The sequence below is a fragment of the Carcharhinus amblyrhynchos genome, chromosome 3 (assembly GCF_965287045.1).
Source record: "Carcharhinus amblyrhynchos chromosome 3, sCarAmb.v2.hapA, whole genome shotgun sequence".
Lineage (NCBI taxonomy): Eukaryota > Metazoa > Chordata > Chondrichthyes > Carcharhiniformes > Carcharhinidae > Carcharhinus > Carcharhinus amblyrhynchos.
This window is the reverse complement of record NC_137326.1, coordinates 64,344,700-64,370,231: the sequence shown is the minus strand read 5'-3', so window position 1 is coordinate 64,370,231 and position 25,532 is coordinate 64,344,700. Positions and strand designations below refer to the sequence as shown.

The following is a 25,532-nucleotide window of genomic DNA, read 5'->3' as shown; positions in this document are numbered from 1 at the left end:
AGACTTAGATAGGTTGCAGAGCTGGGCCGAGAGGTGGCGGATGGAATTTAATGCGGAGAAGTGTGAGGTAATTCACTTTGGTAGGAGCAACAGATGTGTCGAGTATAGGGCTAACGGGAGGACTTTGAATAGTGTGGATGAACAGAGGGATCTAGGTGTGTGTGTACATAGATCCCTGAAAGTTGGGAATCAAGTAGATAAGGTTGTCAAGAAGGCGTACGGTGTCTTGGCGTTTATTGGTAGGGGGATTGAATTTAGGAGTCGCAGTGTAATGTTGCAACTGTACACTACTCTAGTGCGGCCGCACTTGGAGTACTGTGTGCAGTTCTGGTCCCCGCATTACAAGAAGGATGTGGAGGCGTTGGAGAGGGTGCAGAGGAGGTTTACTAGGATGTTGCCTGGTATGGTGGGGAGGTCCTATGAGGAGAGACTGAGGGATCTAGGGTTGTTTTCGTTGGAAAGAAGGCGGCTAAGAGGGGATCTTATTGAAACATATAAGATGATTAGAGGTTTAGATAGGGTGGATAGTGATAGCCTTTTTCCTCGGATGGAGAAAGCTAGCACGAGGGGGCATGGCTTTAAATTAAGGAGGGGTAGCTACAGGACGGATGTCAGGGGTAGGTTCTTTACCCAGCGGGTGGTGAGGGATTGGAATGCCCTGCCTGCTGCAGTTGTAAATGCGTCTAGTTTGGGGGCGTTTAAGAGATCTCTGGATAGGTTTATGGACGAAAAGGGATTGGTATAGGCTAGTGGGTCATTGTTTTTGTAACTGGTCGGCGCAACATCGTGGGCCGAAGGGCCTGTTCTGCGCTGTAATGTTCTATGTTCTATGTTCTATGTCTCAGGATCTTTAGGGAATTTCTGCAGTGAATCTTGTAGATAGTGCACACTGCTGCTACTGAGTGTCAGTAGTGGAGGGAGAGGATGTTTGTGGATGTGGTGCCATGCGCAGGGTGGAGAGGGAGGGCAGGTGGAGGGTGGAGAGGGGGGAACAGGTGTGGGAGGGAGAGGAGCATTGGGAAGGGAGGGAGATGAAGGGGAAGGAAGGGCGGATGGTGGAGAAGGGGAGGGGCAGTGAAGGGTTGAGTGGAGGAGGTTAAAGTTAAAGAGAACACTAAGGGAGGGATAGCGTTCCCACTCAGACTTTCGAGGTCCGACCATGGCCCTGCCAGCATCATGTCCAGGATCTCCCAGGTAACCAGCCTCACAGACAGAAGGCAGGTACTGAAGGGTTATTGGGCAGCACTGGCACTTATGACAACTTACAATGATGTCAGTCAGCACAAGCAGGTACTGATGATGGTGACTTTGACTGGCTTCTCATGCATGGCAATTCACACCCTCCCAAATCACCCAGAAATATTCTCCAGAGGAGAAAGAAATAATGATGAAGCCCCTAGCTGCTAACATGGTTGCCCAGACTGCCATCAATGTCCTTATTTATGCAGAGATTTCTTAGCTTGCTTCTGTAAATGAATGAGAATGAATAACTTCACCTTAGACAGCACCTTCCAAACACAGGACCACTTCCATCTAAAAGGACAGGGACAGCAGAAACACCACCACCTGCAAGTTCCCCTTCAAGCCACTCACATCCTCTCTTGGAAATATATCACCTTTCCTTCGCTGTTGCTGCGTTAAAATCCTCCCTTACAGCACTGTGGGCGTACCTATGCTGTGGATTTGCTGGCGTTGAACTGGAGTAAACACAGTAATAAGTCTCATAACACCAGGTTAAAGTCCAACCAATTTATTTGATAGTAAAATCACAAGCTTTCGGGGTTTGCCCCTTCGTCAGGTCCAAAGGGGCAAACCCTGAAAGCTTGTGAGTTTACTATCAAATAAATTGGTTGGACTTTAACCTGGTGTTGTGAGACTTATTACTGGGTGTACCTATGCCACAGGGACTGCAGCGGTTCAAGATAATAGCTCATCACCACCTTCTCAAGTTCAATTAGGGATGGGCAATAAATGCTGGCCTAACCAGCAACACTCACAACCCATGAAAGAATAAAAACACCTTTTCCCACAGCCAGCCCCTGCCTCCATCACTCCCCACAATATCACACAGTAAGCAATTCAGCAAACACAACTCCAGAACTCCCAATCAATTGGTATCTTCCGATACATCACTGGGATAGTTAAAAGACACCTCTCCTCCCAACAGCCAAGAAGGAAAGCTGTGCAAATGGATAATATTTACCAAAGACACAATATGGAAACCTTTTCTTCTCAATTATAAAATACTGCCAATCGGACATAGTCAAGGTGATAGTAGAGGGAAACAGAGAAAATAGGTGCAGAAGGAGACCATTTGGCCCTTCGAGCCAGATCTGTCATTCATTATGAGCTTGGCTAATCATAAGGGGTGGGTCAATTTGAAGTTATGGGGCCATTCAGTGAGGAAATGGAAAGCTGAACATTTTCAAGGAACAAACAATGGTACAGCACAGGCCCTTCGAACCTCCACGCCTGCACCAACCACGTTTACCTATCCAAACCAACCGCATATATCTCTCGATTTGCTATTTGTTGCCTATCAAGATAAATCTTAAATGGGGCTAACATGACTGCCTCAACCACCTCACTTGACAGTGAATTCCAGGCCCCCACCACCCTCTGTGTAAAAAACCTCCACTGAACCTTTCCCACTTATCTTGAACTTGTGCCCCCCTTGTAATTGTCATTTCTGCCCTGGGAAACAGCTTCCAACTGTCCACCTTATCTATATCTCTCATAGTTTTATAAAATTCTAACAGGTCGCCCCTCAGCTTCCATCTTTCCAGGGAGAACAATTCCAGTTTATTCAATCTCTCCTCATAGCTAATACCCTCCATACCAGGCAACATCTTAGTAAACCTTCTCTGCACTCTCGCCAAAGCCTCCACGTCCTTCATTCCTATTTCAAAGTCAATAAAGTGGATGAAGAATGGTGAAAGATGGTAGTGGTTTTTCTGACCATCATAGGAATTAAGAGGTTCTCTATGCTTAGAAGTCTGGTGCAGCCATAAAAGCCTGCATAGAAAGCCTTTGGGAAACTTTGTGAGGTGTTAGAGAACCATTTTGCACCCAAGCCACTCATGGGCGGCACGGTAGCACAGTGGTTAGCACTGCTGCTTCACAGCTCCAGGAACAAATCTGCAGAGAAGTAGAAGAGACAAAATCAGCAGAATTTCAGCTACATGTCCTATCCATCTGCAGAGAGGCCGGTGGATATATGCAGCAGTATCGCTGATTCTGGACTCAATGCACAGAGATAAATTGAAAATACTGCTGTTCAAGTCTGCCAAGATTGCTCTACACACCCACATGAAACAAGAGGTGCCACTGAAAGGGTAGGTGCTGGTGAAGATACAGCTAAGGGACCAGTGTGCGGAGCTACTATTGTATGTGGGTCAAGGTTGACTAGCCTGCCTTGTTTGAATGCTCCTGGTTGCAAAAATTGAAATTCTTTGGGGTATCATGAATCGGCTGGCAGACTCGAGAACAAGTCTACAAGATGTCCTGGACAAGTATAAGGATGTATTCAAGGAGATCCTGAGAGAGATATACTTGGTTGAAACCAGAGACTTGTGCAAGGAGTATGAAGGCATGTCCAGTATCATACGCCATCCAATCGAAAGTGGAGGTGGAACTGGAATGGCTGGTGAACAAGGGAGTGTTGGAACCAGTAAACATCAGTGAATGGGTCATCCCATTGCCCCAGTTTTATAACACATGGCACTTGCATCAAGGTCTTTGACAAAAATGGAAGAAAGCTATGCCCAGGTCAAGAAGGAAGGATTGAGTATTGTGTCGGGCTGAAGAAATTCTTATGTTTCCTGTATGGCCGGCATTTCATGCTGCTGACTAATCAAAGGCCCCTCACTACCAATTTTGGGTCATATACAGGAATACCATCCATGGTGGCAGCACACCTACAAAGATGGGCACTACTTCCGTCAGCGTACTATTATAAGATAAGATATCGACAATCTTAGAAGCATGGCCATGAAGACCTCAGCAGGTCTGGCAGCATGTGTAAGGAGAGAAAAGAGCTGACGTTTCGAGTCCAGATGACCCTTTGTCAAAGCTAAAAGGCATAGAAAGTGGGAGATATTAATACTACAGATACTAATACTGCATCTTTCATTCCCTCACCCTGCAGTACAAATATCTCCTGCTTTCTATGCCTTTTAGCTTTGACAAAGGGTCGTCTGGACATGAAACGTCAGCTTTTTTCTCTCCTTACAGATGCTGCCAAACCTGCAGAGATTTTCCAGTGTTTTCTCTTTTGTTTCAGATTCCAGCATCCGCAGTATTTTGATTTTTATGGCAATGAAGATGCTCTTTCAAGAGTTCCTTTGCCTGAGGAAAAAGATGTTTCTGATTGGAACAAAAAAATCATGTATTTTTCTCAAGAAGATAAGGCATCGGTGTCCATGACCCAGGTTCAGAATGCTACCCGGAATAACTCAGTCTTAAGTCAAATGATGGAGGGAGGACTAGCCATAGAAACCAGCCTGATTTACATCCCCACCTATCCAGCAGGTGGGAGTTGCCCATATGGGACAGATGTCTATTGTGGGGGCTGAGTTGTCATTCCTCCCCAGTTAAGAACAAAACTGCTGGAACAAGACCACTAAGAGCATCAGGAGGTGGTGTGAATGACAGAGATAATAACCAGGAACTATGTTATCAACCTGTTAAATAAAAATCTGAAGCGGATTCCTATTCTGCAGGGGAACCTCCGAAGCCCATCCTCCTCGAACACCCTTTGCAGACCTCCCGCTAACCACCCCGGCAGACCCCACCCCCGACAGACTCTGCCCCCCCATGATCAAACTCCCCCGCACCCCCCCTCCCTGGCAGAGTTCACCTCCAACCTCCCTGGATTGCTGCTCTCCCTCCACCATCCTGCTGACCTGCACTCATTGATGTAGAGATGCCACTGTTGGACTGGGGTAAACACAGTAAGAAGTCTCACAACACCAGGTGAATGTCCTGTTGGAGTTTAACCTGGTGTTGTGAGACTTCTACTGCACTCGTTGGACAGTCTCCAGCACCTTCCTGGCCTTGCGCTGGCGTCTGCCAGAGAAAGGGGGCAGGCTCAGATGGATCTCTAGTTGGGAGGCGGGGTGGTGAAGTCTATCCTCCCCCCATCCTCCACACCCCCCCAACCGCGGCTCTCTCTGTTTTGTCTTTCGTGCCCGGACGCGCTGTTTCAGATTTTTTTCTAACTGCGCATGTGCAGTTCAGAGCTCCGATCGCTCCGGCAGCGCTAAGCCCCGCCCACAGCTCAGACTGGACCGGAGCTGGCAAAAAGCGTATGGGTGCACTGGAACAGGGATTTCCGGGCTCGGATCCGTTTTACCTCCGGATCCGGCCCTTAGCCTCCAATTGGTAAAATCGGGCCCACAGTTTTCCAAATGTAGTCTAACCAACATTTTAATACAACTGTAATGTAATTTGCTAACTTTTATACTCAATGCCCTGTCTGATGAAGGCAAGCATGCCAATCCTTTTTTCACCATCTTTTCCACCCATGCTGCCACTTTTAAGGATCTGTGGACCCGTACTCCCTGCGTGGCTCCTAATCGTTCTGCCATTTATTTCATAGCTCCCATCTGATTTGGATCTACCAAAACGCATCACCTCGCATTTGTCAGATTAAATTCCATCTGCCATTTCTCCACCCGATTTTCCAGCCTATCTATATCCTGCTGTATTCTCTGACAATGTTCATCACTATCCACATCTCCGCCAATCTTAGCATCATCCATAAACTTGCTAATCAGACCAGTTACGTTTTCTTCCAAGTAATTTATATAGTTAACAAACAGCAGAGGTCCCAGCACTGATCCCTGTGGAACACCACTAGTTACAGGCCTCCATTCAGTAAAACACGCTGCTACCGCTACCCTCTGTCTTCAATGACCAAATCAGTTCTGAATCCATCTAGCTAGTTTACCCCGATCCCTTGAGTTTTAATCTTTTGCATCAGCCTGCCAAAAGGGACCTTATCAAATGCCTTACTAAAGTCCATGTAGACAACACCCACGGCCCTTCCCTCATCAATCATTTTTGTCACCTCCTCAAAAAACTCAATTAAATTAGAGAGACATGATTACCCACATATAAAACCATACTGTCTGTCGCTAACAAGACCATTTAGTTCCAAATGTGTACAGACCTTACTCCTAAGAATCTTCTCCAACAATTTCCCTATCACTGATGTCAAGCTCACTGGGCAATAATTACTTGGGTTACCCTTGCTACCCTTCTTAAATAACGGGACAACAATGGCTAACCTCCAATCCTCTGGGACCCCACCACTGGCCATCAAAGAAACAAAGATTTCTGTTAGAGGCCAAGTAATTTTATCTCTTGCGTCCCTCAGTAATCTGGGATAGATGCTACGTGGCCATGGGGATTTGTCTACCTTAATGGTTTTTAATTCACCTAATACTTCCTCTCTCATAATGATGACTTGTTCTAATGGGTTTTCACAACCTCCAGGACACCATCAATTGACTTGTCCCTCTCCTTTGTGAATGCCGATACAAAGTACTCAGCAAGGACCTCACCCACTTCTTTTGGTTCTGCACATAATTTCCTTCTTTCGTCCTTAAGTGGACCAACATTTTCTTCAGCTACTCTCTTGTTCCTAACATATGTATAAAATGCCTTGGGATTCTCCTTAATCCTGTCTGCCAAAGACATTTTGTGACCCCCTTCTTGCCCTCCCAACTCCCTGATGGAGCTCTTTCTACTTTCCCTTTACTCTTCAGATGCTTCATCTGTTTCTAATTGCCTGGACCTCATGTATGCATCCTTTTCCTTTTGACTAGACTCACGATTTTCCTGGTTATTTATGGTTCCTGAATCCTGTCTTTCCTGTCCTTCCTTTTCCTGCACTCCGATCAACTGCTCCTTAAAAGACTCCCACATGCCAAATGTGGATTTACTTTCAAATAGCCTCTCCCAAACAGGAGCCCGTATATCCTGCCTAATCTGGTTGTAGTTAGCCTTCACCCAATTTAGCACCTTAGCCCTAGGACAACACTCAACCTTTTCCATCAGTATCCAAAAGCTTACGGCATTGTGATCAATGTTCACCATATGTTCCCCCACTATAATTTTGATTACCTAGCCAGGCTCATTCCCTAGTACTAGGTCCAATATAGCCCCCTCTCTAATTGGACTATCCACATATTGTTTCAAAAAGCCTTCCAGGATACACTTAACACACACTGCCGAAACATCAAACATACTTGCCAAAACGTTGAATGCATTCAAGAAGTTGCTGGACATAGCACTTGGGGCAAATGGGATCAAAGGTTATGGGGAGAAAGCAGATTTAGGTTATTGAATTGGATGATCAGCCATGATCGTAATGAATGGCAGAGCAGGCTCGAAGGGCCAAATGGCCTCCTCCTGCTCCTATCTTCTATGTTTCTATGTTTAACAAATTCGTCACCATCTGGATCCTTAGCCTAAAGGGATTTCCAGTCAATATGAGGAAAATTAAAGTCTCCCACTACAATAACCCTATTATTTCTATATCTGTCCAGAATCTGCTTACACGTCAACTGGGCTATTCGGAGGCCTGTAGTACACCCCATCATAGTGACTGCCCCCTTCCAGTTTCTGAGTTCTTCCCACAGTGTTTCGTTACATGATTCTTCCAAGGTGTCCTCCCTCTGTACAGCTGTAATATGTTCCCTAATCAGTAATGCAACTCCCCCATCTCTTTTACCTTCCCCTTTGTCTTGCCCAAAACATTTATATCCTGGAATATTTAGCTGCCAGTCCTGTCTCTGTTTCATCAAATCTCTATTATCACAATCACATCCAAGTTCCCCGCAAGAATCAAGGCTCTAAGTTCATCTGTCTTACCTCTTATACTCCTTGCATTGAACCAGATGCACTCCAGATCTTCAGGCCCATTGAGATTGACCTCCCCCAGTCTGCTCTTTCTCTTAGCTAGCCTGGCCTCAGTACAATGCTAGTCTCCAGTCTCTACCCCTGCTGACCTACTGTTCTGACTGCCCCCCCCCCCCCCCACAAACACATTAGTCTAAACCCACCTGAATCGTATTAGCAAATCTCCAGCCAGGATATTGGTGCCCCTCCAGTTCAGGTGTAACCCGTCCTTCCCTGGAAGACATCTGAATGATCCAAAAATTGAAACCCTTCCTCCTGCATCAGCTCTTTAGCCACATGTTGAGCTGCACTAACTCCCTGTTCCTAGCCTCACTAGCATGTGGCACAGGGAGTCATCCTGATGAACTATTCAGCAGATTCGGGAACCCTGAACAAGTTGTGAGTGACAATAGTTTTGGTGAAGGAGTTTGGGGAATACCTTGACCACTGTGAAATCAGACAATGAGGTCGGCTCTGTACCATCCAGCAACAAATGGCCAGGCAAAGGGGCTATTCCAAACACTGAAGCAGGCTCTGAAAGCTTCCCAAAGGGAGGGTTCGTTTGGCAAGTGAGTGAATCAATTTCTCAGTATGTATCATAACACGCAACGTGCAATGACCCAATGTTCACCAGCATTGTTAATGTTTAGCCACAAACTGAGGACAAAAGAGACCAGGCAGGTGATGAAAAGGAATCTAGAAAGACAGATGGCCAGCAAGGTGGGACCCTCCAGGATGAGAAATTTCCAGAAGGGAGAGATTGTGCTGGCCAGGAGAGAAAATGGGTCCCAGCGATGGTGGTGCCCCAAACAGGCCCACTATACAGTGCAGATGGGGATGAGCTGGTCTGGAGGAGGCACGTCAACCATCTGGTCATTGCACATTATTAACGGAGAGAAGTTCTCCGAGATTCCGAAATGTTTTGAATGGAATGAGAGGAACCAACTGAGGCAGGGGTAATTCTTACCCAGGGAGGAGACAGTGGCTATGACAATGGAAAAGAGAAACCAATCTGAAGAGGAAGATGAACAACAAGAGCGTCTGGAAATTTAGGAAATGATATCTGAGCAGGTTCCTGAGACAAGGAGATGATCATCTAGGAACCGTCCTACAGAGAGACTGGTGCCATTGATGTAGACAATAATTGGTGTCTAATTTATGGGGGAGTTGTTGTTTCATGTTTTCCCATATTATTTTGTATATTCGTCTGGATGTCCCTTAAATGCTGCTATCGTACCTGCTCCCACCACTTCCCAGACAGCATGTTGCAGACATTCATCATCCTCTGTGTAAAAAACTTGCCTTGCATATCTCCTCGAAACTTTTTCCCCACATGTCTTAAACCTATGTCTCTTAGTACTTGTCTTTTCTACCCTAGGAACAAGCATCTGACTATCCACTCTGTCCATGCCACTCATAATCTTGTCAACCTCTATCAGGTCACCCCTTAACCTCTGTCATTCCGTGAGAATAAACTCAGTTTATGTAACTTCTCCTCATAGCTAATACCCTCCAGACCAGGCAACATCCGGGTAAACTGCTTCTGTACCTATCCACATCCACATCCACATCCTTCTGGTAGTGTGGCAATCAGAATTGTACACAATATTCCAAATGAGGCCTAACTAAGGTTGTGTACAGCTGCATTTTGACCTGCCAATTTTTATATTCAATACCCTGATCGCTGAAGGCTAGCATGCCGTACGCTTTCTTGACTACCTTATCCACCTGCATTGCTACTTTCAGTGATCGGTGGACATGTACACCCAGATCTCTATGCCTGTCAATACTGCTAAGGGTTCTACCATTTACTCTATAAGTTCTAAATGTATTGGACCTTCCAAAATGCATTATCTCACATTTGTCCAGATTAAACTCCATCTGCCATTTCTCCACCCAAGTCTCCAACCGGTCTATATCTTGCTGTATCCTCTGACAATTCACTGTCTGCAACCCCACCAATTTTTGTGTCGTCTGCACTTACTCATCAGACAGCTACATTTTCCTCCAAATCATTTATATATACTACAAACAACAACGGTCTCAGAACTGATCCTTGTGGAACACCGCTAGTCAAAGCTTTCCATTCAGAAAAGCACCCCTCTACTGCTAGCCTGTCTTCTCTGCCAAGCCAGTTCTGTATCCATTTTGCCAGCTCCTCTGATCCTGTGTGACTTCACCTTTCATATCGGTCTATCATGAAGTTACTTGTCAAAGGCTTTACTGAAATCCATGCATACGACATTCCCTGTCTTTCCTTCATCTATCATCTTCATCACTTCCTCAAAAAACTCAATCAAGTTAGTGAGGCACAACCTCCCCTTCAAAAAACCATGTTGTCTATCACTAAGAAGTTCATTTGTTTCCAAATGTGAGTAAATCCTGCCTCTAAGAATCTTTTCTAATAATTTCCCAGTAGATTTGTCAAGCATGATTTCCCTTCCATTAATCCATGCCGACTCTGTCCAATCCTGCCACTGTTTCCTAAGTGTTCTGGTATAAAATCATTAATAATGAATTCTAGAACTTTTCCCACTTCTGATGTCAGACTTACTGGTCTATATTCTGTTTTCAAACTGTGGAGTTACTTTAACTATCTTTCAATCTGTCGGAACTGTTCCAGAATCTATAAAAGCTTGGAAGATGACCACCAATGCATCCACTATTTCTCGGACCACTTCCTTAAGTCATCTTCAGTAAAGATTATCAGGCCCTGGGATTATTCAATCCCATCAGTTTCCCCAACAGCACTTTCTTACTAATACTGATTTCCTTCAGTTCCTCCTTTTCACTAAACCCCGTATTTCTGCTATATTACTTGTGTTCCCCTTTGTGAAGATGGAACCAATGTATGTATTCAGATGGTCAGCCTTATCTTTGTTCCCCATTATAAATTCCCTTGTTTCTGACTGTAAGGGATTTGATTTATTTGGAGTTGATTTATTATTGTCACATGTATTAACGTACAGTGAAAAGTATTGCTTTTTGTGCGCTATACAGACAAAACATAGCATCATAGAGAAGGAAACGAGAGAGTGCAGAATGTAGAGTTACAGCCATAGTTAGGGTGTAGAAAAAGATCAATTGAATGCAAGGTAAGTCCATTCAAATGTCTGACAGCAGTAGGGAAGAAGCTGTTCTTGAGTCTGTTGGTACATGACCTCAGACTTTTGTATTTTTTTCCTAACGAAGAAGGTGAAGAAAGAATGTCCGGGGTGCGTGGGGTTCTTAATTATGCTGGCTCTTTGCCGAGGCAGCAGGAAGTGTAGATAGAGTCAATGGATGGGAGGCTGGTTTGCGTGATGGATTGGGCTACATTCATGATCTTTTGTAGTTCCTTGCAGTCTTGGGCAGAGCAGGAGCCATACCAATCTGTGATCACCAATGCTTTCTATGCTGCATCTATAAATGCTGGTGAAAGTCGTAGCTGACATGCCAAATTTTCTTAGTCTTCTGAGAAAGTAGAGGCATTGATGGGCTTTCTTAACTTTGGCATCGGCATGGGGCATCCAGGATAGGTTGTTGGTGATCACAACTTGGTATGGCTAAAAACTTGAAGCTCTCAAACCCTTTCTACTTTGTCCCCATTGATGTAAACAGGGACATGTTCTCCTTTACATTTTCTGAAGTCGATGACAATCTCCTTTGTTTTGTTGACATTGAGGGAGAGATTATTGTTGCTGCACCAGTTCACCAGATTCTCTATCTCATTCCTGTACTCTGTCTTGTCATTGTTTGAGATCTGACCCACTACGGTGGTGTTGTCAGCAATCTTGTCTTCACCTATCCTTTTCTCTTCACATTTCCATTGAAACTTTATAGTCAGTTTTTATGTTCCCTGCAAGCTTACTCTTATACTCTATTTTCCCTTTCTTAATCAATCCTTTTGTTCTCCTTTGTTGAATTGTAAACTGCTCCCAATCCTCAGGCCTGTTTTTTCTCTGGCCAATTTGTACTTCTCTTCCTTGGATCTATTACTATCTCTAATTTCTTTTGTAAGCCAGGGTTTGGCCACCTTTCCAGTTTTATTTTTGCAACAGACAGGAATGAACAATGATTGCAGTTCACCCTTGCACTCCTGAGTTTTTGCCATTGCCTATCCACCATTATCCCAATATGTAGCATTCCCCAAAGTATCATAGCTAACTCACACCTCATATCATTGTAGTTTCCTTTTTTAAGATGTGGAACCAAGTCTCAGAATCAACTACGTCACTCTCCATCTTGATGAAGAATTCTGTCATATTATGGTTGCTCATCCCCAAGGGGTTTCACACTAGACTGCCAATTGTTCCTTTTTCACTACACAATACCCAGTCTAGGAATACCTGCTCTCTAGTTGGGTCCTCAATGTATTAGTCCAGAAAACCATCCCGTATACTCTCCTGTTCAGTATTGTTACTAATTTGATTCACCCAATCTATAGCCCACCAACGCCTCTACCTTTTCAGGAGACTAGGGAAATTTGGCATGTCCACTACGACTCTCACTAACTTTTACGGATGCACCATAGAAAGCATTCTTTCTGGTTGTATCACAGCTTGGTATGGCTCTTGCTCTATCCAATACTGCAAGAAACCACAAGGGGTCGTGAATGAAACTCAGTCCATCATGCAAATCAACCTTCCATCCACTGATACTACCTATACTTTCCACTGCATTGGAAAAGCAGCCAACATAATTAAGGATCCCATGTATGCCCGGACATACTCTCTTCCATCTTCTTCTGTTTGGAAAAGGATACAGACGTCTGAGGACACATACCAACCGACTCAAGAACAGCTTCTTAGAATCATAGAATCCCTACTGTGCAGAAGGCGGCCATTTGGCCCATTGAGTCTGTGCCAACCACAATCCCAACAGCCCCTATCCCTGTAACCCCACACATTTACCCTGCTGATCCCCCTGACACTAGGGTCAATTTAGCATGGCCAATCAACCTAACCCACGCATCTTTGGACACCAGATTACCTGGAGAAAATCCATGCAAACACGGGGAAAATGTGCAAACTCCACACAGACAGTGACCTGAGGCTGTCATCCGAGGCTCCCCAGCTGCCATCAGACTTTTGAATGGACTTACATCACAATAAGTTGATCTTTCTCTATACACACGTTCTGTGCTCTCCTTGCTTTCTCTATGTATGGTATGCTTTGTATAATGTGCAAGAAACAATACTTTTCACTGTATATTAATAAGTGCGAGAAATAATAAATCAAATCAAATGAAATCTATATGCAGATTCAAGTCACCCATTATTACAGCTCCTTCATCGTCCACATCTCTAATTTCCTGGTTACTGTCATTCCCAACATCGCCACTACGGTTTGGGAGTCTATATACAACTCCTACTAATGCCTTTTGTCCCTTGGTATTTCTTAGCTTTACCCATATAGGTTCCATGTTGTTGCAGCCAATATTCTTCCTCAGTATGGAGCTAATTTCCTCTTTAATCAGCAATGCAATTCCACCATATTTACCTTTTTTATCGGTCCTTCCTAAATACCGAACACCCCTGGATGTTCTGTTCCTGGTCCCCTGGCAGCCATGTCTCTGTAATCCCGACTATATCATTCCCGTTTACATCTATTTGTGATGGTCAGAGAGAGCTGGACATAATTAACAGGTCAAGGTGGAGAGAAGGGTGAAGGTCAGATAGACTTGGATGTGATATGCTAATAAGTGAAAACTTACATTGCCTTTGCTTTTTGATAATGTCACCAAAGGGTGGCACATGGATGGGAAATAGGAGGAAGATGAGGATCCAGATATGGACAACCTTTCCATTGTACCTGGAAGATACTGAGCTAAAGCCAGTGAATAAATCCTACCTCAATGGATATCCATCAGAGTGGATATCTGCTTGTTAATCAGTCTCATCTCAGTGGATATCCATCAGTGAGTCATTCTTCCCTCAGTGGATATCCACTGGCAAATTAGTCTTGCCTCTGTGGATATTTGCTGGTAAATAAGTATTACGTCTGTGAATATCTGGTCGTGAATAAGTCCTATCTCAGGGGATATCCATTACTGAATCAGTCTTACCTCAGTGCATATCTGCTGGTAAATCAGTGTAATTCAGTCAATATCCACTGGTAAATCAGTCTTCCCTCAATGGATATGAATCAGAGATTCAGTCTTATCTCAGTGCATATCCACTAGTGGATCATAGAATCTCATAAGCCCTCCAGCCCACCGGGCTTACCTCTTAGCTAATCCAATTTACCATCACTTGGCCCATAGCCTTGAATGTTGTGATGTGCCAAATGCTCATCCAGGAATATTTTAAAGGATGTGATGCAACCTGCCTCTACCATCTTCCCTGATCATCCACATTCCAGACCATCATCACCCACCAGGTAAAAATATTTTTCCTCACATCCCCCCTCAACCTCCTGCTCCTCACCTTGAACCTATGTCCCCCCCCCGCCACCGTGGCTGACTCTTCAACTAAGGGGAACAGCTGTTCCTTATCCCTTCTGTCTCTTATAATCTTATGCACCTTGATCTGGTCACCCCTCAGTCTCTTCTGCTCCAGTGTAAACAAACCAAGCCTACCCAACCTCTCTTCATAATTTAAGTGTTCCATCCCAGGCAGCATCTTTGTGAATCTCCTCTGCACCCCCTCCAGTACATTCACACCTTTCCTATAATGTGGTGACTAAAACTGCACCTATGGCCTTACCAAAGTTCTAATCAAATCAGTGAATCAGCCTTACCTCAGTAAAAACTCACTGGCCAATCAGTCTTACCACAGTGGATATGTATTGTTGAATCGGACTCATCTCAGTGGATATCCATCAGTGAATCATTCTTATCTCGTGGATACTCGCTGATGTCATTCTTAGTACAATGGATATCCACCGGTAAATCAGACTCTGGATATCCATTAGTGAGTCAATCTTCCCTCAGTGCATATGTGCTGCCTCAGAGGGCATCCATTACAGAATCAGTCATAACTCAATAGATATTGCTGGTAAATCATTTTGAGCTCAGTGGATATCCAATGGTATATCAGTGAATGTCCGCTAGTAATTCAGGCTTGCCTTAGTGAGTATCCGCCGGTATAGCAATCTTACTTCAGTGGATATCCGTTGGTGAATCGGTCCAACCTCATTGCATATCCGCTCAGGAATTAGTCGAACCTCCTTGCACATTCATCAGTGTATCAGTCTTATGCAGCACGGTGGCACAGTGATTTAGCACTGCTGCCTCACAGCACCAGGGTTTAATTCCTGGCTTGGGTCACTGTCTGTGTGGAGTGTGCATGTTCTCCCCATGTCTGCGTGGGTTTCTTCTAAATTCTCCCTCAGTGTACCCAAACAGGCACCGGGATGTGGCAAGTAAGGATTTTCACAGTAACCTAATTGCTGTGTTAATGTGTTACTTGTGACACTAATAAATACATCTCAGTGGATATCTGTCAGTGAATCAGTCTTAGTTCAGTGAGTATAAAGTTTATCTATTAGTCACAAGTAGGCTTACATTAACATTGCAATGAAGTTATTGTGAAAATACCCTAGTCTCCACAATCCGGTGCCTGTTCCTGTACACTGAGGGAGAATTTAGCATGGACAATCAACTAAACCCTTTGTGGTGTGGGAGAAAACTGGAGCACCTGGAGAAAAGCCACACAGACACGGGGAGAACGTGCAGACTCCACACAGTGACTCAAACCGGGAATTGAACCCAGGGCCTCAGCGCTGTGAGACAGCAATGCTAACAACTGTGCTATCATTCTGCCTGATGGTAAATCAGTCTCACCAGAATAGATATCTGCTGGTAAATCGGTGAACATCCATTGGTAGATTGGTTTCTTCTCAGTGGATATCAACTGGTGAATCAGTTTTATCTCACTGAATATCTGTTTGTGAACCATCTAACCCCAGTGGATATTCGCTGATAAATCTTTCTTACCATAGTAGATATCCACTGATGAATCAATATTGCAAAGGGGAATATCCGTTACTGAATCAGTCTTAGCTCAGTGAACATGCATCAGTGAATCAATCTTAGCCAAGTGGATATCAATCAGTATATCAGTCTTATTTCAATGGATATCTGATGGTGAATCACTCTTACTTCCATAGATATCCACTGAAAAATAGTTTTTTCTCAGTGGATATCGCATGGCAAAGCACTCTTACCTCAGTGGATATCAGCTGGTTAATCAGTGTTACCTTAGTGGATACCCACTGGTGAATCAGTCTATCCTTGGTGGATATTTCATGGCAAAGCACTCTTATTCAATGGACATCTATTGGTTAATCAGTCTTATCTTAATGGATATCTGCTGGTTAATCAGTCTTACCTCAGTGGATATCCGCCGCTGATGGTGGTTTCTCAATCGGACATGAACGGGTGACTGGACTTCATCAGATGATGTCCCTGAGGCCTGGTCACTCTCTCCGTCAGAACCCATCTTTACATGTTCATGGACAATTCCTGCAGAGGACATGAATTCATGGAATAATTCCCAGATAAATCCAATGGGTCATTCATTCTCTTTTTTCTCCAGATCCCATTTACTGCCTATATTTAATGATGGAGCCTGTGTTGCTTAGTAGAACGGAAGACTTGTGATATTTGTTACAGTCTGAGAGCTCCACAGTATTTAACTCTGCAGCATTCTCAATAAGCATCGACATGTACATTCAATCCCTCCTGTGGTCACTGTGTGCCCTCTACTTGTGAAGTGACAGGGCAGGATACTGATTGCTGCTGCAGCACTCTGTTTGGAATGGAGATTTACAAATTGCTTTAACCCTGAGCTGGAGTGACCAGCCCTTCCATTGAATCGATTCCCCTCTGAGTTATTGCATTGTGCTTATATTTTGTTTAGGACATTAGAGAGCCTCATTGATGCCACTGATAATGTCACAAGGATTACAAACACTGCCCCACCAAAGCCTCCTTTTGTACTGAAAGAGAATATTCCAGAAAGTCAGTAAGAAAAGCAGCCATATGTAACCGGACCATCTGGAGTGTTTGTTTGGTTTGTATCTGCTAAATGAATAGTTTGTGGTCTGGATAGCAGTTGGCCAGGTTGGTTAGAATCCCTAACAACTATTGCATCCGCGTTCTCTAAAATAAAAATAGATACAAAGGATTTCTTTAAGTGTAAAGTCACTTTCTGATTCTCCATTTCTGTTTCGCTTACATTTAATCAGTCCTTATTCTGTCTATCAGAGCTTCTCAAAACATGGGCTCACAGGATGGAATTTTGGGATGGCAAGGTCCAAGGTCAGAATGGTGAAGGAGCGGTTTTCCAGAATGGAAATAGCTGGGATAGCAGTACAAATCACCAGCACGATCCACAGTGAACCATGCAAATATCCACAGCGCAGGAGACAGGCTGCAGTAGCATTTTAAAGCCTGTTGGAGGCAGCAGTCAGCAGGTTCTGGGAGGGAGTTAAGTTGGGGGGGGGGGGGGAGGTCAGGGAAAAAAGAGGGGGGGGTCGGGGAGAGAGAGAGGGTGAGTAGGGGGATCAGGGAGAGAGAGGGGGTTGGGGAGATGGGGGAGAGTGGGGGGGTCAGGGAGAGTGGGGGGGGTGTCGGGGGGAGTGGGGGGGTCAGGGAGAGTGAGGGGGTCAGGGAGAGTGAGGGGGTCAGGGAGAGTGGAGGGGGGTCAGGGAAAGTGACGGGGTTGGGGGGAGTGGGGGGGTCGGGGAGGGTGGGGGAGTTCGGGGGAGTGGGGGTGTCAGGGAGAGTTGGGGGGGGTCGGGGAGAGTTGGGAGCGTCAGGGAGAGTGGGGAGGTCAGGGAGACTGGGGGCGGTCAGGGAGAGCGGGGGGTTCAGGGAGGGTGGGGGGGTGGGAGGAGTGGGGGGTCAGGGAGAGCGGGGGTGTTGAGGGGAGTGAGGGGGTGGGGTGAGTGGGGCGGGGGTCAGGAAGAGTGGGGGGGCGGTTGGAGAGAGTGGAGGGTCAGGGACAGTGGAAGGGTCCAGGAGAGGGAGAGTGGAAGGGTCCAGGAGAGGGTGAATGGGGGTCGGGGAGAGAGAAAGTGTGTGGGCGGCACGGTAGCACAGTGGTTAGCACTGCTGCTTCACAGCTCCAGGGACCTGGGTTCGATTCCCTGCTCGAGTCACTGTCTGTGTGGAGTTGCACGTTCTCCTCATGTCTGCGTGGGTTTCCTCTGGGTGCTCCGGTTTCCTCCCACAGTCCAAAGATATGCGGGTTAGGTTGATTGGCCATGCTAAGATTGCCCCATAGTGTACTAGGATGCTTGGGTTAGAGGGATTATATAGTTAGAGGGTATAATATGTAGGGATATGGGGGTGGGGCCTGGGTGGGACTGTGGTTGGTGCAGACTCGATGGGCTGAAGGGCCTCTTTCTGCACTGTAGGGTTCTATGATTCTATGACAGAGAGATGATTAGGGGTTGGAGAGAGTGGGTGGAGGGGGGTCAGGGAGAGTGTAGAGGGGGGTCAGGGAGAGTGTGGAGGTGGTCGGGGTGGGGGTCACAGAGTGGGTGAGGGAGGGGGTGAGGGAGGGGGTGAGGGAGGGTCCAGGGGACATGCTGATGTTTGTGGAACAGCTATGTCTGGTACACAATGCAGTGTGAATTTCAACTGGCTATTGTCTGGAGGTAAATGATTGTGCAGTGGTGTATGGAGCGGGTCTGTGTATGTGCTCTGGGGTACTAATATGTCCACTACATGGTTTAAATAGTGTACAACACTGAGTCAATGAAATGGAAATGGTTGTAACATTGCCACTTTATAACAGGCAGCACAAAGTCCAGAGCAACCCTCATAGATGTACCTGTGGTAAGCAGTCTCACTGACTGGGTCACCACCTTCCGTAAGAAGTCTCACAACACCAGGTTATTTGGTAGCACAAGCCACTAGCTTTCGAAGTGCTGCTCCTTCATCAGCTAAGTCAATCTTCCAGGCAGAGCAATCAAATCCCATTTAGCACACTTCAGAAGACATTTGGAGCAATGTGTTGAACTTCTCAGAGGCTGATACACTGCATCACGTGATGAATCTTGACTTGTGTCACATTGCTGCCAATCAATCTGACAGAAACTGTCCCCCCTCCCAATACGGGCTCAGGTAACTCTCAGCAATACTCCTCCCCTCCCCTCCTCCCACTCTCACCCCCAGGTCCCAGCAAAGTCAAAGAATTGAAATTGGCTCACAGTGAGAAAAAGAATCACTGCACTCAGCTATAAAACAGTTCAGTTATTGTTTTTTCTGGTTCATTTTATATTTTTGAGCTCTCCACACCTGATCAATTTCTAAAATAAGCAAATGACTGTGGATGCTGAAATCTGAACCCAGAATGGAGGAGGCTGGGAAAACTCAGCAGGTTTGGCAGCATTTGTAGGAGAGAGAGAAAACAGAACTAATGTTCAATTTCCACTTCTTCTTCCATTGGTGCCATTCTTTTCTGTTTAATACTATCTGAGCTCATGTGTTGACCGTTGTTACTGCATGACATAGGAACTTTCAGAGACTCAAATGAGTCTGCAGCAGCAATTGTTTTTCAATCTTCAGTTGGTTTGGCCTAAAGCTCTGGAATTCCAGTCTAAACCTCCCCACATCTCAACCTCACTCTCATTCTTTAAGATACTCCTTTTTGGCCAAGCTTCTGATTTAATACTGAACAGTGGGATCCCTATTATATAGAGGGGGACCATTCAGCCTATCAGTTAGACTCAGTACTAACCCTCCCAAAGAACATCTTACCCAGATTTCAGTATTCACAGTCATTTGCTTATTTTAGGAATGGAACTGATTTGGGGAGCTCTAAAATACAAGGAAAGGTGAAATAGGCAAAAATAACAGTGAAATGTTCGATAACTGTGTGTCCATTTCAATGCTTTTAACTCACCCTATCACCTATGCATGATGCATTCTTCTCATAGAGTTTTTCTCTATTGAATACATCTTTATCGAAAGTTATAATTATCTCCTTAAATGTCAGCCACTGCTTCTCTACTACCCTACCTTTTAACCTATTTTCCCAGTCTATCCTGTCTTCATACCATAGCACTTGCTTGTTTCAGACCTAAGTTTCTTACTTTCAAACTGAATGCAAAATGTTATCATGTTATGATCACTCTTGCTCTGTGGTTCTTAGCAATGAAATAATTAAACAATCCTGTCTCATTTCACATGACCAAGCCTAAAATAGCTGTTCCCTGGTGGTTCCCAATGTATTGTTTTAAGAAATTGTCCTAAATACACTCTATGAACCATCCAATTTATATGAAGATTAAAATCTCCACAATTAATAAAGTCCTTTTCTTATAAGCCTGCAATATTTCTTGGTTTTTGTTATCCCCTTGCTATTGTCATGAGACCTGAAACCACACCACCAATGAATAATTCATAAAATCTTAGAAAGCCTACAGTACAGAAAGAGGCCAATTGGCCCATCGGGTCTGCACCAACCACAATCCCATCCTGGCTCTACCTCCATATCCCTACATATTTACCCACTAATCCCTCTAACCTACGCATTTCAGGACACTAAGGGGCAATTTTTTTTAGCATGGCCAATCAACCTAACCCGCACATCTTTGGGCTAAACCGGAACACCCAGAGGAAGAACATGTGGACACAGGGAGAACATGCAAACTCTACACAGTCACCCAAGGCTGGAATTGAACCCAGATCCCTGGCATTATGAGGCAGTTGTGCTAACCACTTTGCCATTATGCCATCTGAGGGTCATGCAAGGCCATAAGCTTGAGATCAATCACAACACTGCCGTCTGTGTCCTTACTCACACCAAGTCCTCTTCACCTCTTGCTCCCGTGCTCACTGACCTACTGGTGGAACAACACCCTTATGATAAAATCCTCATCCTTGTTTTCAAATCCCTCTGCGACCTCACCCCTTCCTAACTCTTGTCATCTCCTCCAGCCCCACAACCCTCCGAGAGATCGGTGCTCCGCTCTTGTTAATTGTTTGCTCTTGCCTGACTTTATGCAGTGCATCATTGGTGGCTGTGCCTTCAACTGCCTAGGCCTGCAGCTCTGGAATTCTCTCCCTGACCTGGATGCATGCTGTTGTTCATGACGTTTACATGCAGCAGATTCCCAGCACAGCAGGCCTTGAAGAGAACAGTCTATTTTCGGGAGAGATTCTTTTGGTGCAGTTTTCTTGAGGCAAAAGCCTTTAGGAACCCATTTTACACCCTAACACAGGAGGAGGGTTCGAATTACAATGTCCTTTAGTCAAAAGTGAACCTTCCTGCTTAAGATGAGGAATATTTTGAATTTGCCTTCAAATTCTTCCATTTTTGGGATGGGAGTGAAACACTCTTTTCTTCCAGGAATATAAGTCACTCACATCATTTATTAGTAACTCGATAAGTATATACCCACATCCCCAGGAAGCAGGACCTATCCTGTACCGTTCCAAAACAAATGTTTAATGTCTTTATATTGATAAAATCTAGTTGTAATTGAGCAGGAACCTCAGATCATACCAGCAACATTTTAATGATGTATGTATGGCTGAGGCACTTAGGTTTTAGAATCTGTCTCCCCATGACCAAAAAATATTTTCAGACAACACTACCCCGCCCCCCCCAATCCTGTCTCTCTCTCTGAACCCTCAAATCGCCGACACTTAAACAGCTCTGGAAACCGGGAATGAAGCATTTAGCATTTGTCTCATCTTTCCCCTCATTTAATGCTCTCCGTTATAAAAGCCCTCACATAAATCTACGGTCAGGACAGAATGTCCCCACCCCAGATGAGATTTCACAGGAAGACACAATGAGTTAAAGGGTAACTGAAAGACTGCAGCTTCAAGCACTCACCTATCCTGCTCACAGAAGGTTTGTAGTTTTCCAGCATCTTTAGCATCCGAAATGGAGATAATTTTTGTCTTTCCCCACTAGGATTCATGTTGTTTGTCAATGGAAAAAAACAGGAAAGAACTGATTTGGAACTGCCAGTCTAAAGCAGAGTCTGTGCGATTCTCCAGGCTGCTGAGGATAGCAATTGCAGTCTGATTATGAATTTCTCACAGAGTTCCAGCACAGCCCAGGGAAAGCTGCTGTCTTTACAAACGGCATTCTGCAGATCCCTCTCTGAGCAAGTGCGGGCTGGAGGGTGAATCTGTCTCACCGTCTTCCTGACAATCAGCAATGTGCATCATACACTGACTTCATCAACAAAAATAGCAATGTCTTTCTTATTTGCATTGTCCAAATGCTCGTTGCCTCACAGAGCTGTGAACAAAGGCAGGCCTCACATACGCACACATTTCTCCGAGTCCGGCCCACATACACCAATAGGTAAAGGCTCATTAATCCAAACAGTGACAGGTGCCCCTCCAGTCACACAACTGAGACTAACCAGTGTCCCACTGTAAGCGCAGTAACTGGGACAGCTCCCCTCACCGCACTGTCAGGAGAGAGTGATGGGATTCAATAACTCCAGCCCTCCCATCACAAGATATCAAACCTATCTGTGTTTCATTACACCAGGGCAGCCCCACATTAATACCGGTGACGGGAAGAAATCCAGATTTAGCCAACTTCACATCAGCTAACCTACAATCGGAGAAAGATGCGAGCATTGGCAGCAGGCAGTTCGATTCACAATGATAAACAGGTCAAGGAGAAGGAAAGCTCAAGGGGGCTAGTCTTCATTTTCCTGTGACAGATTGAAGGAACAATCTCACAGCAATCTCCTGGCTGTGAAACTGGGCTTCACAATTCTGCTTCAGAATTCACAAAATGGTATGCAGCACTTCTTGGCATTTACTGCATGGTCCACACCTCATTCTCCACATTGGTAAGGGTGTCACTTCGGATGTGCTATGGCACATCAAAAACTCTTTATAAAACCACAGAATCCATACAGAACAAAAGGAGGCCATTCAACCCATCAAGACCACACCGACTTGCCAGAAGAGCATCTACCTAGGTCCAGACCCCTACCCTATCCCCATAACTCTGTGCATCCATATGGCCTGTACATCTTTGGACACAAAGGAGTAATTTAGCATGGGCAATTCACCTGACCCGCACATCTTTGGACTGTGGGAGGAAACCAGAGCACCTGGAGGAAACCCATGCAGAGCCGGGTCCCTGGCACAGTGAGGATGTCAAAGAACAAAGAACAACACAGCACGGGAAACAGGCCCTTCGGCCCAACATGCCCGCGCCGCCATTTTAACATTGTGAGTTCCCTCTTCCACCCATGACCCTTGTCTGTGCTTATGGCACTCCACATTGGAAACCAGATTGAGGGGAGACTAATTTAGGGACAATTTGTTACACCAATCAGCCTAAGAGCACATCTTTGGGGTGTGGGAGGAAACCGGAGCACCCGGAGAAAACCCACGCAAGGACAGGGAGAATGCACAAACTCCCACAGACACTGGCCCAAAGCCATGTATCTGCACAGCAAACAGTGATAGTCACTGAGCTGTCGTGTTGCCCGTCAGATGGTCCAGTTTAAGCACACACTAACGACGTGAAGCACTAGGCAACTCTCGAAGCAACATCCAAGAGCAGCCCTCGCACGACCCACCGTGTGTATGCCCCTTGTTGGACAACAAGGCGGATGTCAGCAAATCCTGACAGCAGGCAGCAATAGTTCGACAGTGTTTTCTGTAACTTAGGCTGCTGTGGGTAACTCTGAGCTGCCCAAACAATCGGGGATAATGGATGAACAATCAACTGTACCGCCTCCTTCAAAAAAGCCTGCAGCCTCACACTGGGGACAGAATGGCCTGTTCAGTGACTGTCAAAGTCAGGCTTATACAAAACATCCACATGGCTCAAGGAGGGAGCTGGTGATAAAGTAAACACCTGCCAGAACATCATCCAATGCAGCGGAGACAAAGGGACAGAACGTGAGAGGAGCTGAGTCCACCCTTCCTTCTCACTGTAGTTAGAGGTAAGGCCATGATCGTGGGACTCCAAGTAGAGCAAAGAACCATTGGTTCTCCGGCTTCCCAAATCAAGAGCAGAGGAACCACATGACACTCCACACAAACCAGGCCCGCCATCCTAACGTCAACACAATACCTTCACCATGAGGCAGTCAGAAACAGAGAGGGGCAACTTCAATAGTGTCAAGCATATAACCATGTACAGGTGACGGGTGACAGGAATGTCACCGAGCAATCTGAAACATTGTGGAGTAGAGTTCAGCACATGGGGTGCGGGCTGGAGGCTGCACGCGGGGCACAGGCTGCACGCGGGGCACAGGCTGCACGCGGGGCACAGGCTGCACGCGGGGCATAGGATGCAGGCTGTGTGTGGCCTGCAGGCAGAATGCAGGTGGGGCACCCAGTGGCCCAGGCTGTGTGCAGGGCACAGGCTGGGTGTGGGGCCCAGGCTGGGCATGGAGCCCAGGCTAGGGGCGGGGCACAGGGCCCATGTTGAGCACAGGCCCAGGCTGGGGCTGGGGCTAGGGCAGGGCCCAGGCTGGGGCAGGTTCTAGGCTGGGGGCAGGGCCCAGGCTGGGCACGGGCTGCAGGGCTCAGGTTGGGCACCAGGCGCAGAGCCCAGGCCGTGTGCGGGCTGCTCAGAAAGTGCAGGGCACATGCTGGGCGCAGGGCCCAGGTTGGGCGTCTGGTGCAGGGCTTAGGCTGGGCATGGGGTGCAGGCTGTGCGCGGGGCCCAGCACACAGGCCGCAGCACATGGAGCCCAGTGCACGAGCTCCCCGTGCAGACCGCGCGCGAGCTCCCCGTGCAGACCGCGCGCGAGCTCCCCGTGCAGACCGCGCGCGAGCTCCCCGTGCAGACCGCGCGCGAGCTCCCCGTGCAGACCACGCGCGAGCTCCCCGTGCAGACCACGCACAAGCTCCCCGTGCAGACTGCGCGCGAGCTCCCCGTGCAGACCGCGCGCGAGCTCCCCGTGCAGACCGCGCGCGAGCTCCCCGTGCAGACCACGCGCGAGCTCCCCGTGCAGACCACGCACAAGCTCCCCGTGCAGACTGCGCGCGAGCTCCCCGTGCAGACCGCGCGCGAGCTCCCCGTGCAGACCGCGCGCGAGCTCCCCGTGCAGACCGCGCGCGAGCTCCCCGTGCAGACCGCGCGCGAGCTCCCCGTGCAGACCGCGCGCGAGCTCCCCGTGCAGACCACGCGCGAGCTCCCCGTGCAGACCACGCACAAGCTCCCCGTGCAGACTGCGCGCGAGCTCCCCGTGCAGACCGCGCGCGAGCTCCCCGTGCAGACCGCGCGCGAGCTCCCCGTGCAGACCACGCGCGAGCTCCCCGTGCAGACCACGCACAAGCTCCCCGTGCAGACTGCGCGCGAGCTCCCCGTGCAGACCGCGCGCGAGCTCCCCGTGCAGACCGCGCGCGAGCTCCCCGTGCAGACCACGCGCAGAGATCTTTATAATAGTCTGTGGAGCATGTGTAAAACTTTGTGGTACAACGATGTGTCCTCTACAAGATGACAATAGAAAATGCAGCGTCTCAGGGAAAGAGGAGGAGGATGAAGTGCAGGAGGCAATAGAGGACAAGAGGAGGCAGGCGAGGGGGGATGTGAAGAAGAGGGAGGACAAGGAGAAGTGAGGTTGGGTGAGGAGGAGAAGGAGAGGAGAATGTAGTGGAGGAGGAGAGAGAGGAGGGAAAGTAACAAACTGGGAGGTAAGAAGGAGGGGTGTAGGAGAAGTGCAGTAGGAAGAGCGGCTGATGCAAAAGA

At 46.7% G+C, this 25,532-nt stretch overlaps 1 protein-coding gene across 1 annotated transcript in view; it reads right to left on the bottom strand.

Moving 5' to 3' along the window:
• The window catches only part of LOC145341390 (cyclin-dependent kinase 16-like), a 133,731-nt gene extending 111,519 nt beyond the window's left edge, over nt 1-22,212 (bottom strand). The window contains exons 1-2 of the mRNA XM_080186330.1: nt 21,684-22,212; nt 16,218-16,351 (exon numbers count right to left, since the gene is read on the bottom strand). Of these exons, the coding sequence (XP_080042456.1) occupies nt 16,218-16,351; nt 21,684-21,771 (222 nt within the window). The 5' untranslated portion in view covers nt 21,772-22,212. The remainder of the gene's footprint in view (nt 1-16,217; nt 16,352-21,683) is intronic.
• Between the last annotated feature and the right edge of the window lie 3,320 nt (nt 22,213-25,532).